Source organism: Glycine max, chromosome 7 (assembly GCF_000004515.6).
Source record: "Glycine max cultivar Williams 82 chromosome 7, Glycine_max_v4.0, whole genome shotgun sequence".
Taxonomy (NCBI): Eukaryota; Viridiplantae; Streptophyta; class Magnoliopsida; order Fabales; family Fabaceae; genus Glycine; species Glycine max.
In genome coordinates this window covers 16,742,228-16,758,258 of record NC_038243.2, presented here as the reverse complement: position 1 = coordinate 16,758,258, position 16,031 = coordinate 16,742,228, and the positions used below count along the sequence as shown (strand labels likewise).

Genomic DNA, 16,031 nt, shown 5'->3' with positions numbered 1-16,031 from the left:
CAATACCTTTCTTATAGTTTAAGAAAAAGTTCTTGTATAATTTTGTTAATCTGTATATCTAATGTACTTAATATAGAATATAAGTGTTTTGGAGTTGTACAGTTGAATGAAGTTAATTAACTATTTAGAATATAAAATTAGCATAAAATGTTGATATTTTTTTACATTAAATATTGATATTGTACTTAAGAAGCTAGCGAATTGTACTTTTATAATTATAAAAATGTGAACGTTGCATTTAGTGTAATATTGTGATAACCACTTGAACTTGACTTGGGTGGTTACAAAGAAAATTAATGAAAGAAGACTGAGTTTCCAAAGTCGTGGATTTGGTGAATGGATTGGATGGGCTAGTACTCGAACATGACAAGGGTAGTTAGACTATCTAAAGTTTTAGACTTAAGTATGATAGTTACAATAGTAGTGTTGTTGTCAATAGTAGAAAAAAATAATCTATTTTATAACCAAAATATATTATAATAATAATAAATAGAGAAAAAATAAAATTATATACAAAGGCGCGTGTTCTTGCATTAATAATTAGATTTTTTTAATAGTACGAAGATTTCACATGTATTCATATCGAGATTAATCTTTATTATCAACTCTTAAATGAGTAAAACTATATAAAATTAAAAAAAAAAATCTTTCTATTTATGAGCTCTAGAATCTAGGCTTAAACTTTTTTGTATTTTGTGTATGGTATACTTGTAAATGTTTTTATTTATAATGTTAAAGAGATATGAATTTGGACTTTTTTTATAAAAATGAGAGATTTTATTTAAAATATTATATTTGAAAATAAAAAACTATCTCATATCTTTTTATCGTAAGACGTTTTTTTATATAAGGCAAAGATAATTCTCAAATAGTCGCATGACTAATTACAGTAACTAATAATATAATATTTTGATTGTAGCAATAAAATTTTATTATTATTTTGTGGATAATTTTCGCATTTATAAAATAATACTCTTTATTTATATTAATTATATTTCTTATGCTAGCAAAAAATATAATAGTATTTGACTAAAATATTTATTTGATTAAATTAAATTCTTTAATTTAATTATCAAATAAATTATTTTCTTTTGTAAATATTAAAACACTTGTTTGTGTGTGACCTTGTAGGTTTAATATTTAACTGATACTAAATTCATCATAATTAACTTACTCATCAAGGTAGATAGGTGTTTAACAACACTTCTTAATATTCTGATAACATGAATTAACATCTTTTATTTTCAAGGACTAATAGAAGAATAATAATGTATTATTTGTGTCCATCATTTGCAACTTAAGGTTAACATTAAAGAATAATAATATTCTCAAACTCTAATATGTCAACACATTATATTTAATCAATGAATGACTTAAGAAATATTTTTTTTATGTCATTCAATTGTTCTGGCTAAGGTTTTAATTATATTATAGAACTAAATTCATTATCAAGAGTTCATAAATTTCTTCTTGATTAATCATTAATTAAATAAGTATTTAATCATATCTAATATTCACTCAACTAGTATCCTAAGACATTAGATGTCCAAAATTAAAATATAATAAATAATTTATTAATTACTATGATAATCTCAAATCAAATTTTTTTTAAAAAAACTATTATATTTATTCTTAAGAATTTCCTATTGATAGATTAAGCTATTATTAATCATCATGAATTCTCAATTGAATTAGTTCAATAATAACATCTATATGTATATCATTTATATGTGTAATTTAATAAATGAAAATTATTAATATTTATTTAATAAAGATTGTTACATATATATTGATTTATCTGGATTATTAATATTTTATTTACAATAATCCTAAAAGACTTATTTTTCATTATCACGATTTATATCATGATAGCAGGTGTTTAATTTTAATGAAAGACTTATCAAATTAACAATTTAATAAAATTTTAAAAACTTATTAAATTGATAATTTAATAAAATAATAAATATGATAATAAAATAAAAAAATAAATCTTTAATAAAATTAATAATATGATGAATTTAATCTGATATTTTTATTTATCCCCAACAAAATCAACCGACTTTGTCGTATAGTATATTATAGTAGACTATTAATATATATTTTACCGAAGTTATCGCATTGCCAAAAAAGTATATTAATAAAATAAACGGACCAGTAACTAGATATTTTATTTAAAAAAAATCTTCATTTAAGAAACCAGGAGAATTTACATTCAAATTTTATGATCCGGTTTCCATATTGATTACCAATGTTAATCTGACTAATATTTCTTAAATACGAGGAGAGCACCCCAAATAGATTCCCATACTTTTTAGGTATTTGTTGTTGATAGTCTCCAATTATGTTCTAGTATGATGCACCTATGTTAGTATTTGTAAACTATTGTTATTATTTAATATCATAAAATTAATATATAACTTAATATATGTTACAACTTGTGTTAGTTTTGCTATTGAAAATACATCTATACATATAATTCTTTGAAAATATTAACTTACTAATAAGTTTATCTCATACTGTAACTAATTTATAAATAACTTTATTCTTTGAAAATTAGTAATTTGTACACTTAATTGTATTTGTAATTCTCTAATAGGGTGTTTGTTTCATCGATTATTTTTTAATCCTATGAATATTTTTGAGAAATATAATATGAAAATATTATTATTATTGAGTATTTAAAAAAATGTATGATATATATGACAATAATTATTTTAGAGACTTGTTAATTAATTTTCTTAGAACATTGATTAAAAAATTAAAAGAAAAAATATTTATTGTTAAAATTATAAAAAAATATAAAAAGAATCATGAATAATATAATTTAATGTATTTTAATAAATTCTTTCTTTACTTTTTATTAATATATTAAGGACACTAATTAATATTTATTATGATTTTATCATATCATAAAAAATATGAGAATAAAAATTTTCAACCTCATATTTTCAAAAATAAATGTCTCCTAAATATTGTTATTATAGGATTTTAGTGCTTGCGTTTGTAAATAGAGATAACTCGAAGCATGTTAACCCTTACTTTTCGGTTGCATTTATGGTGGCCGGTCATATTTGCCTAGGAATTCGTGTAAACATATGTTTGAAGCTGACCACAAAAAAAATCAAACATGCTCTAAGTCCCACTCAGTTTTCTAGCTTTTATGATAGTTTACTAACACATTTTACCTTTACTGCTTCCTTGAGCTGACGTGGCAAAGGGCATGTATACTTTATCTGACTTATATTTTTTTTTCCAATTGCATCAATTTAATTTTCCAATCAAAGCATCAATATATGCTCCATAATTTCTCTTAATATTGTGCCTATTCGGTGTATTTATCAGATTTGATAAAACTAAATGTTATAAACCGAATTCATTAATTCATTCATGTGTACGAGGTAATTAAGTTTACTTATATTTAAATTCGGATGAGGTATAATTTGTGTTTAAAGGTTTTATTATAAAATCAAATTAAAAGTAAAATTTACAAAAATATTTTTAAATCTTATGTAAAAATTATTCAAAATTATTTAATTCGTACTCAGTTTTAAAATTCTTTTTCAACGTGAAATTAAACATATAAAAATGTATCCAAAATTAATTTTAGATCAATTCTCATATGTCAAAGCACACAGTCAAGTTTTTAAATCTTTTAATAGACAAATATAAAATTTAAAATAATTTATGCACAAAAAAATACAATATGTCAAGGTTATCAAAATCAATACCTAAGTGAAAATTTCGTAGACTCAACTCATAGAATCCTAGGAGTTTATTTCATAAAAAAAATACCTATGAATATCATGAGTTTCACTATATCTCATCCAAGTCATGAACAAAAATATTGACACATTTGTCTTAAGCTATAATAAAGTGTACATAATCTGAAATACTAAAATCTAAATTTGATCAAAGTTCTTGCTTTCCTATAATGCCAATCTTTCCCATCCCACAAATTAAAAATATTCATTTTTCGGTTCATTCCACAAAAGAAAAAATTGATGTACATGTACTTTCTAAATATATATGGTAAAACTATGTTAATCATTGTCAGAATAGAACAAATCATTGTCATAATAGAACAAATTAACTTGCTACACAAATCATGCAACAAAGGTACTATATATATCTCAAATTATCTAGGGATAAATCTTAATTAGGAAAAATAAGTTGTGTCATAAGTTATAGTAAGAATAGCAAAATGTATGTCAATCATGTTGATCATGCTTCTTAATGTTATAGTACTACTAAACACTGATCCAAAACTTGTGATTTAAAAGATTCCCTACAAATTTGGCCATGAGGCAAGATTGTAAATATAATCCCTACCTATAATGTTACAATAAGGATAAGAAAAATGACAATAAGACTGGAAATAAGCCAATGATAACCATGATAATATCACAACCTCTTATAAATGATTTTGGGAAACACTCGCATGTTCCCGCTCCACACAAAGCCCCCATCAGGATACAAGACCCTTCATTTACATTAACATGTTTCTCTCAATTCTTTGACTTATGTAACTATGTAAGTAAACAAAATTACATAACCAACAAAAAGTTCAAAATAGAGGATTGGGACTCATTGTGCTAAAACGGTTACAAGTTACAATTGAACTAGAGGTTAACCAAAGGTGATTGGAGAAGTTGCGTCTCGGGTTCAAGCCTTCAAATCTGAGGTGAACCACCGAACTCGCATCTTGGGTCTCGAACTCGTCACGAATCATGTTGTTTTTGGGTCGTTTTATGTTTTGAAGCACATGGAGAGATTGGGAGATAGAGAGGGAACAAATGGATCGAGAAATGGCTACCCTAATTCCCTAAACGAGTTTTAACTTTTTTTTTTGTTTTTTTAGGCTACACCAAACAACGTTGTAAAGACCTTTTTTTTTCAAGTAAACTCTGTCACTCGGCCTAGACTCTCGAGTTTGTACAAGTTTAGTCCGAGTCCACCAAATTCCCTAGGAGTTTGCCAAAAAAAAAACAAGTTCGTTTGTAATTTAACCCATGTGAATTAAGTATATTCTTAAACTCATAAGAATTTAAGAAGTTTAAGAGTTAACTTTAAAGTTTGATAACCAGATTTTCTGCATTAATGATAATTGGTCTTTAGAAATCTTTCATCCAAAATCAAGAAAAAACAATTGATACATAAGAGTATTTTGCTAATTATAATAATTTAAATCCTAACTATATCCGAGTAATAATTTAAATTCCCATCATATCATTACCAAAAAAAATTATAACCATATCCAAATAATTAAATGCATATACTAATTTACTGGGTTATTCTTTAATTGCTTCAATTTTCAATTTTCCTTACATTGAATCAATTGTTGCATTGATTATACCAATATATATATATATATATATAAAGATATTAAGATAAGATTATTTTTTCTCAAAAAAAGTTATTATTATTATGTAACACCCCTTTATCAATGCAATCTCGTGGGAGTATTTCTGTGCTCACACAGCACCTTTGTAATGCAATCTCGTGGGAGTATTTCTGTGCTCACACAGCACCTTTGTTTGTGTTGTTGTTGGCAGGGGTCACTGTCTCTGCCTTCTTCTCCCGCACCTGTACTCTTCGTCTCATTTCATCATTCACACTCTCTCTCCATTCCCAGTAATAAAAGGATGCAACTTTCCTCGCCCCGTTCCAAAACTTGAAACTTTTGGAACTTTGCATTAATGGGGTTGAAGGGAATGCTCACCTAATCCAGTTTCTCAATTCTTTAACCCAACCAAGTGCTCCCCCTCCCTTTTTTAAATAAATTTATTTTCTTTTTTTATATATATGTATGTACTTTTCTTCCGGTACACAATCCCCAACGCTCCAAATTTTGAGGCATTTCATGTTTTCTGTCTCAACCTCTGAGAAAACGTTATTTTTGTTGTTGTTGTCTTTGTTTTGCTCTTGTGGGTTGAAAAATGTCCACTTTGCAGATGTCCCGTGTTGATTTGGAGCAAGGGAATGTGAATCATCGCCATTCGGTTGTTGGAAGTGATGTGAGTGGTGAAGGGAGCGTATGCTTCTCTGATGCTGATGATGGTTCTTGCTATTCCCGTTTCTACTCAACAAATGGTGGTTCATATGATGATTACAGCTTTGCTTGTGTTTCTGATCCTGAGGTTGGGGGTGTTCCTCATTCTGGGAGAGCTTCTTCTTCGGCTTCTGAGTGTTCTGTGGAGGCGGAAACTAGAAGTGGGGTTCCTGAGATCAAGGTGCATTTGGCTAAAGTGGAGAAGGATTGTAGGATTTGTCACATGGGTTTGGAGAGTGATAGTCATGAGTCTGGTGCCCCCATTCAATTGGGATGTTCCTGTAAGGATGATTTGGCTGCTGCTCACAAGCACTGTGCTGAGGCCTGGTTCAAGATTAAGGGAAATAGGTGAATGTGAAACTGAAAACCCTTCTCTTTCCCTACTACTTTTTTGTTATTGAGATTTGCTTTTTTTATGCTAAATTTTGGAACTTTATGTGAAATTTTAGATACCCTTTTGTTGATTCATGGCATTGATAATTGGAACTTGTCAACTTCTTGTTGTGTCTTAGTGCAGCTTCAAAGATTTGCAATTACACACAATTCACAAATTTTTATTTGCTTGAAGGGTTTGATGTTAATGATTATAGAGTAGGAAAGTAATTGAAGTATGTTATTTGGAATTTGAGTTGTGGATTGTTTAACGGAGTGATGAATGTAAGGCTGAAGAAGATGGTGGGGGATGTATTTGGAAGCCTATTTTAGAAGGTGTAAGGAACAAAATTGCAGGGGGGTGGGGGAGGCTCAATTATTTTTCCATGAAAGGGGAAAGTTATAGAAGATTAAATTATTTAAAGAAGATGATGGAGAAAAAAAAAAAAGGCGTAAAGCATTAGCTAGTCCCACTGATTCGCTTGGTTGTCTACCTAAGCACAGTGCGATTCTTTGTTGCTTTGTCACTTTTCTAAAATTTAGGAATCTATATATTACTCTCTTCTTTCTTATTCTTTTTATCTCTTTCAAAGTGGAGATTTGACCCCTTCTGACTCCTATTCATGTATTCAAATATCTTGGTAGATGCTAGTAGCTCACTGATGTGCCACCTAGAATATTTTAATCTACAGATTACTGGTCCCAGATAATCTGTTCATGTATGATGTATGACGACAACTTTTAGATTGCATAATAGTCGTGACTTGTGAGTACCACAAGCTACTGAATGTTGGTACTTGGTACTGATGTTCAGATCCCTTGTTGCAATTGTTGAGGTAAAATAATTCCATACTTCATGTACTGGTTCAGCAGTGTCACTTGCAGATAATGGAACAGTTAAAACCTTTATTCAGTGGCAAGTGCTAGTTCTTTATTTTAATTACAATCCCTAAATTCTTAATCAAAGTAAGGAGATAAGTTATTTGTGTTTTGTGATAACATGGTAGGGCATGCTTTAGTGAAGGACTGGTGACCGTCCATGCTTCATTGTCAATTTAAAAGCAATTTATAGGGGCCATTTATTGAGGAAGGATCTATTGTTATGTCTGATTCTGACGCAAATCCATCCAAGTGCATTACTTCATGGCTAAATTCAAATCCAATAATGCAACAGAATTTTAATCTTTTCAATTTTGGAATCTTCTTTAGTTGATGTGTTGATGCCTTCATTGGTGGCAAATATTTCATGATACCTTTTTTTTCCTTAATTTTGAGGCTTTAAAAATGTAACATGGTTGGGAAAGACAGTTGTGGACTTATAAAAAGGCAATTGGGCACTTTATATAGAGATTTGAGTTGGGCTAACTAGAGCTGAAAAACTTTAAAATCATGAATTATTCTGATTGGTTAACCTTTCTGCCATGACAGCCTAGTACAAATAGTTATGTTGGTTGATGAGTATCTTTGTTATATTTAGACTTAAATATGTTTTTGGTCCTTGATATATACCCAACTTTTGCATCTGGTCCCTGATAAATTTTTCCTTCGAATTGGATCCCTAATATTTGAAAACTTTTGTTCGAGGTCTCTGTCATTAGTTGGAATCCGTTATCTGCTTACATGACCGTTAGTCGAACACATAGACATACAACATGTGGTATCACATGTAATCTTTGTCTAAGTGGGATTATACGTAAGATTTTTTTTTTTTTAAAAAAGTAAAAACGACATCATATTATTTAGGTGGTCATATTTCCCGTCGCCCACTTCACCTTCTTGTACCTAATTTCCCAATCAACGGCGCATACACCTCCTCAAGGTCCACCCTTTTGTTGAAAAAATGGTCCACCCAAAGGTACCCTCCGCTTCTTAGCACCATGTCCACATCCAACAGCAGAAACTCCATCACCGTCAACAGAATCCACTAGTTCATGGCGCGCTTGCATCGCACTAGATCCATGACGTCGTCGAACAGCAACAGTTGCTGCTACAACAGCACGAGCCCTACAGTGGGATGGTCTCGCTGTTCGACACCGCCACGTTCATGGTTGTGGTCACCACAGTCACGTTGCGGAGCCTCATCACGGCGGCAAAGGAGTCGGTGCTACCACCAACGTCGAGGCCAAGGACACGTGGAACAACCAAGTAGGCTCATGTAACATGTTTTGGTCCAAGCCTGAACCCGTTTGTTAGGTTCGGACTATGCGGGAGGTTCGGAGTTTGCATTGGAGAAATTTCAAAGTTGTGTGAGTGTGTTAGTGAGTTTGAGCCTTTGGATGGTGATGGTGGGGTTCTGGTGATTATTTGAAAGGGGAAATGTAGAAGCTTTAGTGAGAGGGAGTGTTTAAGGGATTGTAGGTGTGTCGGGTTGAGTTTTGACGAAGGGAGTGGGGTGTGTAGGAATTTTTATGGGTTGCTTTCGGATTTTCAGAATTTGACTTTGATTGGTGGTAGTGAAAGTGGGGGTTTTTATGTTAGGGTTCCAAAGGGGGGATCTAGTGGGAGGAAGAAGGGGTTTGATAGGAAGGTTTTGAGTGGAATTGTTGTGGTTTTGGGGGTGGTGGTGAGGAAGAAGAGGGGTTTGATAGGAAGGTTTTGAGTTGGATTGTTGTGGTTTTGGGGGTGGTGGTGAGGAAGAAGAGGGGTGTAAGAAATTTTTAAATTTTTTCAAAAAAAATCTTTTTCCTACGTGTAATCTCACTCAGACAAAGATTACACGTGGCATCACACGTTGCATGCCTACGTCTCCGGTTAATGGTCACGTAAGCAGTTAACGGATTCCGATTAACGACAGGAACCTTGGACAAAAGTTTTCAAATATTAGGGATCCGATTCGTAGGAAAAATTTATCAGGAATCAAAAAGCAAAAGTTGGATATATATCAGGGATCAAAAATATATTTAAGCCTTGAATTTAAATTAAACACGATTATTATAAGAGTGAGAGAATAGTATCTACACCCTTCAAGCATCGCTTATGTTGGACAAGCAGAAAAATGTCCGGGTTTTGTTATATTGTTTTCAGTCCATGCATGTTAACAGCATTACCTTTTGGATTATTGAGGCTTAGCTTGTTTGAAGTGGATCTTAATACAATTTTGCACTTGATGTATGCTTATGTATATATGATTGCAATTGTACATTGGTTGGAGCATTAGTAGTAAGTGCAATCATGCATTCTTGGAGTTGTCTTAACTATACCACTATGATAGTAGCAATTTAGCAGAACAGATTTCCTTTGAATTTTAAAATGTTTTTCTAATTATTTCTGTATGGTTAAATTTTAACAGGACATGTGAAATTTGCCATTCTGTTGCTCGGAATGTTTACGGAGGAAATGAGGAGTCGACGGAGCATTTGAGCGACGTTAACAATGCTACTACAGCAGCCACACTCTCCACACCTGCTCCTTCAGCAGAACCTCGAAGATTTTGGCACGGCCATCGCTTCCTGAATTTCTTGCTTGCTTGTATGGTTTTTGCGTTTGTCATATCATGGCTATTCCACTTTAATGTGCCATCATCCTAGATTTTCCTGAGGCAGTTTCATTTATAATTTAATTCTGAGTAAGGAGAAAAAGATGAAAAGAGAAAAGAGAGGGGGAAAAATCCCACTCTAGAATCCATGGAGATACTTCCTTAGAGAATGAATCCTTCTACAATTTGAGGCCTTATTGAGTTTATATAGGTAGTTGTATAACTTCTTTTCGTCCATGCAGATAGACATTTCTCCTTTTTCTGCTGTGCATTCGTCCTAAATTATTGTGCTTTACAAAGCTCTCTTATTCTGTCTTTCAGAGTCAATGTTATTTCTGGGACAAGTTCTAGAATGTTTATTCAAATGTAAATTATATATCATATATTATATTGTATTGTTACTTCATTGTCTTTTTGTGGGGTGATTTTTCTTGTTTATTTATAAATGATATTACTGAAAGCTGTTTTATGGATGTTTCTATTAGATTTGGTGGCTTTGCTTCTCTAATCAAGGCTAGGATACTACATCCGTGCTTATTAGATCAAATAGTTGTTCATTAATTCACATGTAAAATACAAAGTCCTTAATAGACCCCAAAAAGAAAATGATACTGTCCCAATTCATTGAATGAATATCTTTTGTTTCCACAAGTGCAGTGCTTTTGCCGTGTATAAGACATTGTAACTCATTCTTATAAAGTGACATTTATCCGAACGTGTAAGTTCTATGGAAGTTGATGATCTAAAGCTAAATAAATTTTGATCGTAGTGTTTTTCTGGAGCACATATTTATTATAAAGAATTGTTTTGGCAGGTAGCATGTATTCTTTGTTTAAAAAAAGAAAGCAATCCATTTTTTTCTTTAATTCTCTCATATAAATTCTTGTAAGAATTTTGAAATTTTTTTGTAAGACTTTGTTTTTACTTTTTTAAACGGATGGTGTATCACACTAAATATCCATTGGTATTATCATTGCTTTGCGTCTATTCTAATTCTAATGAAAAAGTTTGGTAGATATGCTTGCCACGTACATCCCATTCAACATTAAACAGACCAGGTTAACAATGCACTTGTTAAAAAAAATAAAGACTTAAATATGTTTTTAATATTTTAGAAATAAATTTTTTTAAATTATTATTTTAAATTTACTTTTGATCAATTACGTACCTAAAAATTTGTTATGTTTCAATATAGTACTTTGTCGTTAGTCTCATTCTGTTGAGTAATAATATGATAGACCTTACGTCATCAAGCCTAATCACGTAACACAGTCAAATTAAAGTCACATAATTATTTATTATTTTTTTAAAAAATCAAATTAAAAAAAAAGCCATACTTGTGTTTTCGAACCCTCCATGTCTTTGGTTGTTGTAGATTTCGAACCCTAAGGGAGACTCTTGGGAGACATTTGGAAATTTCAAACCCTGAAGGTGTTTTTGTTGATGGGTGAGAGGATGAATGGAGAAGGTGGGTTGTCATCGTTGTTCTCATTTCTTGGTATGGTGAAATGCAAATTTGAGGTACCCGTTGTTATGTTCACATCACGTAGTGTGAACCATCCAGAGAAAAGGTTTTGGAGATGCCCACATTGGAACGTATGCAAATATCAATTTTGTGTTTTGTTTTGGGTTTTATTCTGTTGTGCTGCTTGTTTAATTGGTATTATGACATAGGAATCAAGTTCTTGTAGATTTTTTCAATGGATTGGTGATACTGAGGCTGACAATAATGTGTCTGTAGAGGAGAGTGAGTTGGTCCGATATGTTCGAGAAAATGAAGAGCTGAAGCTGAAAGTTGCTTCATTAATGGAGGAAGCTAAAACAAATGTACAAGAAATAACAGATTTGAGGAAAAAAATTGTTGCATAAGAGGAAGAATGTTGTGCATCCTCAGTTCATGTTGTGCAACTAAAGAGTAAAATTGGAAGGAAAAAGAATAATCTTGTTGTTAAAAGGAATAGAGTGAAGTTGTTAGGTTTTGTAGTTGTAGTTCTTTGGGTGTTCATTTCTTTACTAAGCATTGTAATTGCAATGAATGTTGGTGGTCATAGAAGGAATTGATTTTCCTTATGTGTATTAACTGATGGTAGGTTTTTGGTAGTTGTCTTCTTAAATTTTGTAGGTTGGTAGGTTGAGATGTAAATTTTGGAAAGTAACAATGTTGTATTTGAAGTAGTTGGATGCTTCCAACGATATGAGTTTATGATGTTTTAAAGCTATATTGTATTGATGCTTAATTTTAACTCCGGACCTGTTATTGATTTGTGATGTTTGGTATTAGCTTACTACTAATTCCTAAGCCCAACAATGTTAGATACTTTGTTGGAACAAAAATGAATTTGAGGTAGTAAAATGAAAATGGTTTATTTTCTAAGTACTTCGATATCAAAAAATTAACTTTTATGTAGTAAAATGAAAATTGTTTATATTGCAGGTATGGAAAACTTATTAAAGTCAAATTGCCCGAATCTTTCTTTTTTTGCCCTACTATTCTGATTCATTGAACACTTCAATGTTTTATTGTTTACTTCAACATTTATGGCAATTTCTATTTAGTAAAAGAGATTTGAATTTATTATTGATAAGTCACAATTGTTTAATATAAGTGACATGATCCCAAAAGGCCTAAATTAGTACTTAAGACTCTTATTGTCTAGAACAAATACACAAAAGGTGCAACAAATTACGCACATGATTCCAATAAAGTAAACAATAAAGCAAGATTGCCACACCCAAAAATAAAATTCCCACACCCCACTACAAAATTATTTCACACAGTCCTATTTTTATCTATTAGTATCTTCAATTGGCCATTTAGATTTGTTAATTGATGCGCATGTCTTGGCCTGAGTGGTAGCAAGACCAATTCTCAACTCAACTTCTTCTCAACAGTTGGTAGTTGACAATCTTTAATTTTTTTTTCTTGAATTTGAAATTTTGTTGTTGGTGCCTTCTTGTTGTTGGTGGCTTGCGTTTAGGAGCAAGTTTCTTAAGTGTTTCATTGACAAATTTGTTGTGCCCACAGTGCCCCTACAAAATTGAAATTTCTGAAAATTAGTGCTTGAGGTTGATGTCAGTAAGTACAAAATTAATGCAATGACATTGATGCAATTAATACCGTTATGTGTTTATTTGTAGATTTAGCCTACTGCTATTGTTAAGGACCATAAGCTTTTCTTACAGACTATTGCACACCTTTTCCCATAAGCTTTTCATATAGTCTGCTAAGTGTAAAAATTAATCTATATAAACTATCATATAGTATGTTAAGCATGTATAAAAAAATTTACCTTATTGTTTTTATTTGTACATTTGATTTGTGTGATGTCATTCTTTTGGTGTTGAATAGGACCAGTTTGAACTCCACCACCTCCACCCTTAGTTTCACCTTCAACTGCTCCCTCAGTGCCACCTTCAACAACATTGAGTTGCCCAATTTGAACTCCACCACCTCCACCCTCAATTCCACCTTCACTTGCTCCCTTAGTGTAACCCTCAACATTATTGACTTGCCTAGTATGAACTCCAATAGGTGCACCCTCATTTCCACCCTCAGCTACTCCTTCAGTGCCTCCCTCAACTACATTGAGTTGCTCAGTCTAAACTCCAGCATCTCCACCTTGTGCTGCACCCTCAGCTACACTTTCATTACAACTCTACTAGCTTCCTCATTTACTTCTTCAGGTACTACTTGAGGTGGCAATGTACACCTCCTGGTATTATGACATGCTACCCCACATTGGTTGCATTTATAAGGAGTTGGATCCCTTCTTAGCCTTGTCATGTTAAGGTCTTCATCGAGCTCTCTCTTTCTCAATTTCTTTGGTTTACCAGGACCTTTTCTGTATTTTGGTGGTTAAATCTCATCAAGCTCTATAGTTGGCCACATATCCATACCATTAATTGATACCACCTTATGTCCATAACAAACATCATATGTATCCCTTGAATAATAATTATCCACATAATCCATAACTTTTAATTTTTTGAGTTGTATGGTAGCCACTGCATGTTTGCAAGGTATGCCAACTAATCCCCAAAAGTTACATGAACATCTCTACTTATTTATATCTATAATAAATTTTTCACCAGAATAAATATTTGTGACTTCAAAATGTCCATCTTCTCCCCAAGCAGCTACCCAATTCCTAGACTTTTCAACCTCTTAGTCCAACCTTTTCAGGGGCTTAGGCATAACCTCACCTTTGTAGTTTTGCAGTTTGTCTCTAAGGGGTGCAAACCTTTTCATAAGATACATTCTAATTCACTCACACATGGTTATGATAGGCTTATCCCTAGCTACTAGTATTGCACTGTTAAAGGACTCACTTAAGTTGTTAACCAAAATATTACACTTTGAGTAATCTGAGAAAGCATGCTTACACCATGTTTTTCTCTCAAGGTTATACAACCAATGATATGCAGCTTCATTGATGTCCTTAGTATGCTACATTTTGTGTTTCCACAACTGTCTATAAGTAGCTTTAGTAGCCCCCATCATTAGATCTTTGAGCATTACCCATCACCAATTTTTTTTCTTAAGATTGTTGTAAGGATGTCGCAGGTAGAATTTGTGATCTATCTATTTTGGAAATTCTAGAAAAACTTGTTGCAATCCCTACACATAAAGTATGTCATCAAAATAATCCAAAAAAATATCAGCAACATATTAATCTACAATCCAAAAATTAGTTTTTACCTTTTGTTGATCACTAATGAACACCCATTTGTTGGTTTCAACATCACCAATATCCTCCAACAACAAGTTCATAAACTATCTCCATGTTTCCTTGGTCTTTGTTTCTACAACAGCAAAAGTAATAGGCATGTACTGGTCATTTGGATCTCTGCCAACAACAATCAAGAGTTTTCCTCAAAACTTTGATTTGAGATGACATCTATCCACACCAATCAGGGGTCTACATGCATTTTTAAAAGCAGATTTTGGACCTTCTAAGTATATGTAGAAACTACCAAATATTGGTAGTACTTCAATGGATGGTCTCTCTACTTGAATCAAGCATGAATTGTTTGAGCATCTATCCTTTAGTTCAACTGCATATGACCAAAGCTGGGAATATTGTTTGATACAATCACTATCAACTACTTTTTCACTAGTTGTTTGGCCCTCCATGCCCTGGACATTGAAATTCCAATTGAATAGTTAGCCTTTATCTCACTAATTATGTCTTTTAAAGACACATCAACATTTGTTGCCTTCGTCTCGTTGACTAAGACTTTGGCCACCTAAGTGGACTTAACACTTGTATTATTGAACCCCCCCCCCCTCTCCTTCCCCACACACATGGGTGTTTAGGATGTAAGGTATTAAGCCTATATGTCTTACTTTGACCTACCTTACTAACATATACCAGATAGTTGGTACAATGCTTACACCTTGCTCTTGCTCGTCTCTTATCATTGAAATCAAACCTGATTTCTCTCCCATTAACACATTGTATTTCAGTATGGCTTCTTTGAGCTCTTTTAGCAAAGCAAACTCCAATCCGAACTTCCATTTAAATTCCATATAAAGCAACTCGTTGTTGAATCTTTCATATACCTCTTCATCTGAATCATCAATTCTCAACTATTCACTAACATACCCATCTTTAATATGATTTTCAGGCAAAGTGTGTGCCACAAATAAACTACCACTGAGATTCACATAATTGTGTTCAACCTTCTTACCCCTACCAGCAGGCTTTTTACCTCCACTACTAGCCTTTTTACCCCTACTAGCAACCTTCTTACCTCCACAAGTAGCCTTCTTACAACCAGCAGCCTTGTCCACCACCCTAAAATGTGCATCGCTCTGCACTTCACTTGGTAGGTTTAAGTTTTCCTCTTGCTTGAAGTAATCATAAATACTTCAATTAATTCAACACGTACACGTTGGTTGTTAGCTATGTCATCATTTTATGAACAAAAACATTAGCATAAGCATCATCACATGAATCACCTTCCTCCCTCGCACCTTCCTCACTTAGATTATACACCTTTTCCAAAGTCTACCTCTTTATTCATTTATTTTTCAGTCTACCAATTTCTGAAATATGTAAATCAAAACCATTATCCAATCCAATTGCCCTTTCCTCCTCAGACTCATCTAATTGGACATCTTTCACCGATTCA

General features: G+C 32.3%; 1 protein-coding gene across 3 annotated transcripts; it reads left to right on the top strand.

Moving 5' to 3' along the window:
- The first annotated feature begins 5,488 nt into the window (after nt 1-5,488).
- Nucleotides 5,489-10,375, top strand: LOC100808666 (C4HC3 zinc-finger like motif-containing protein). Of its 3 annotated transcripts, none has more exons than XM_041016879.1 (3): nt 5,489-5,585; nt 5,952-6,397; nt 9,711-10,375. In XM_041016879.1, exons 1-3 carry the CDS (start codon nt 5,490-5,492, stop codon nt 9,946-9,948), a joined length of 780 nt encoding a protein of 259 aa, XP_040872813.1. In that variant the 5' UTR covers nt 5,489; the 3' UTR covers nt 9,949-10,375.
- Nucleotides 10,376-16,031: the final 5,656 nt, after the last annotated feature.

Bases quoted from the DNA above. Each gene is read 5' to 3' on its own strand.
- LOC100808666 (XM_041016879.1), top strand. From the start codon at position 5,490: ATGCAATCTCGTGGGAGTATTTCTGTGCTCACACAGCACCTTTGTTTG. The intron at 5,586-5,951 runs GTACTCTTCGTC...TCCACTTTGCAG, and splicing joins TGCCTTCTTCTCCCGCACCT to ATGTCCCGTGTTGATTTGGA. The intron at 6,398-9,710 runs GTGAATGTGAAA...AAATTTTAACAG, and splicing joins TTCAAGATTAAGGGAAATAG to GACATGTGAAATTTGCCATT.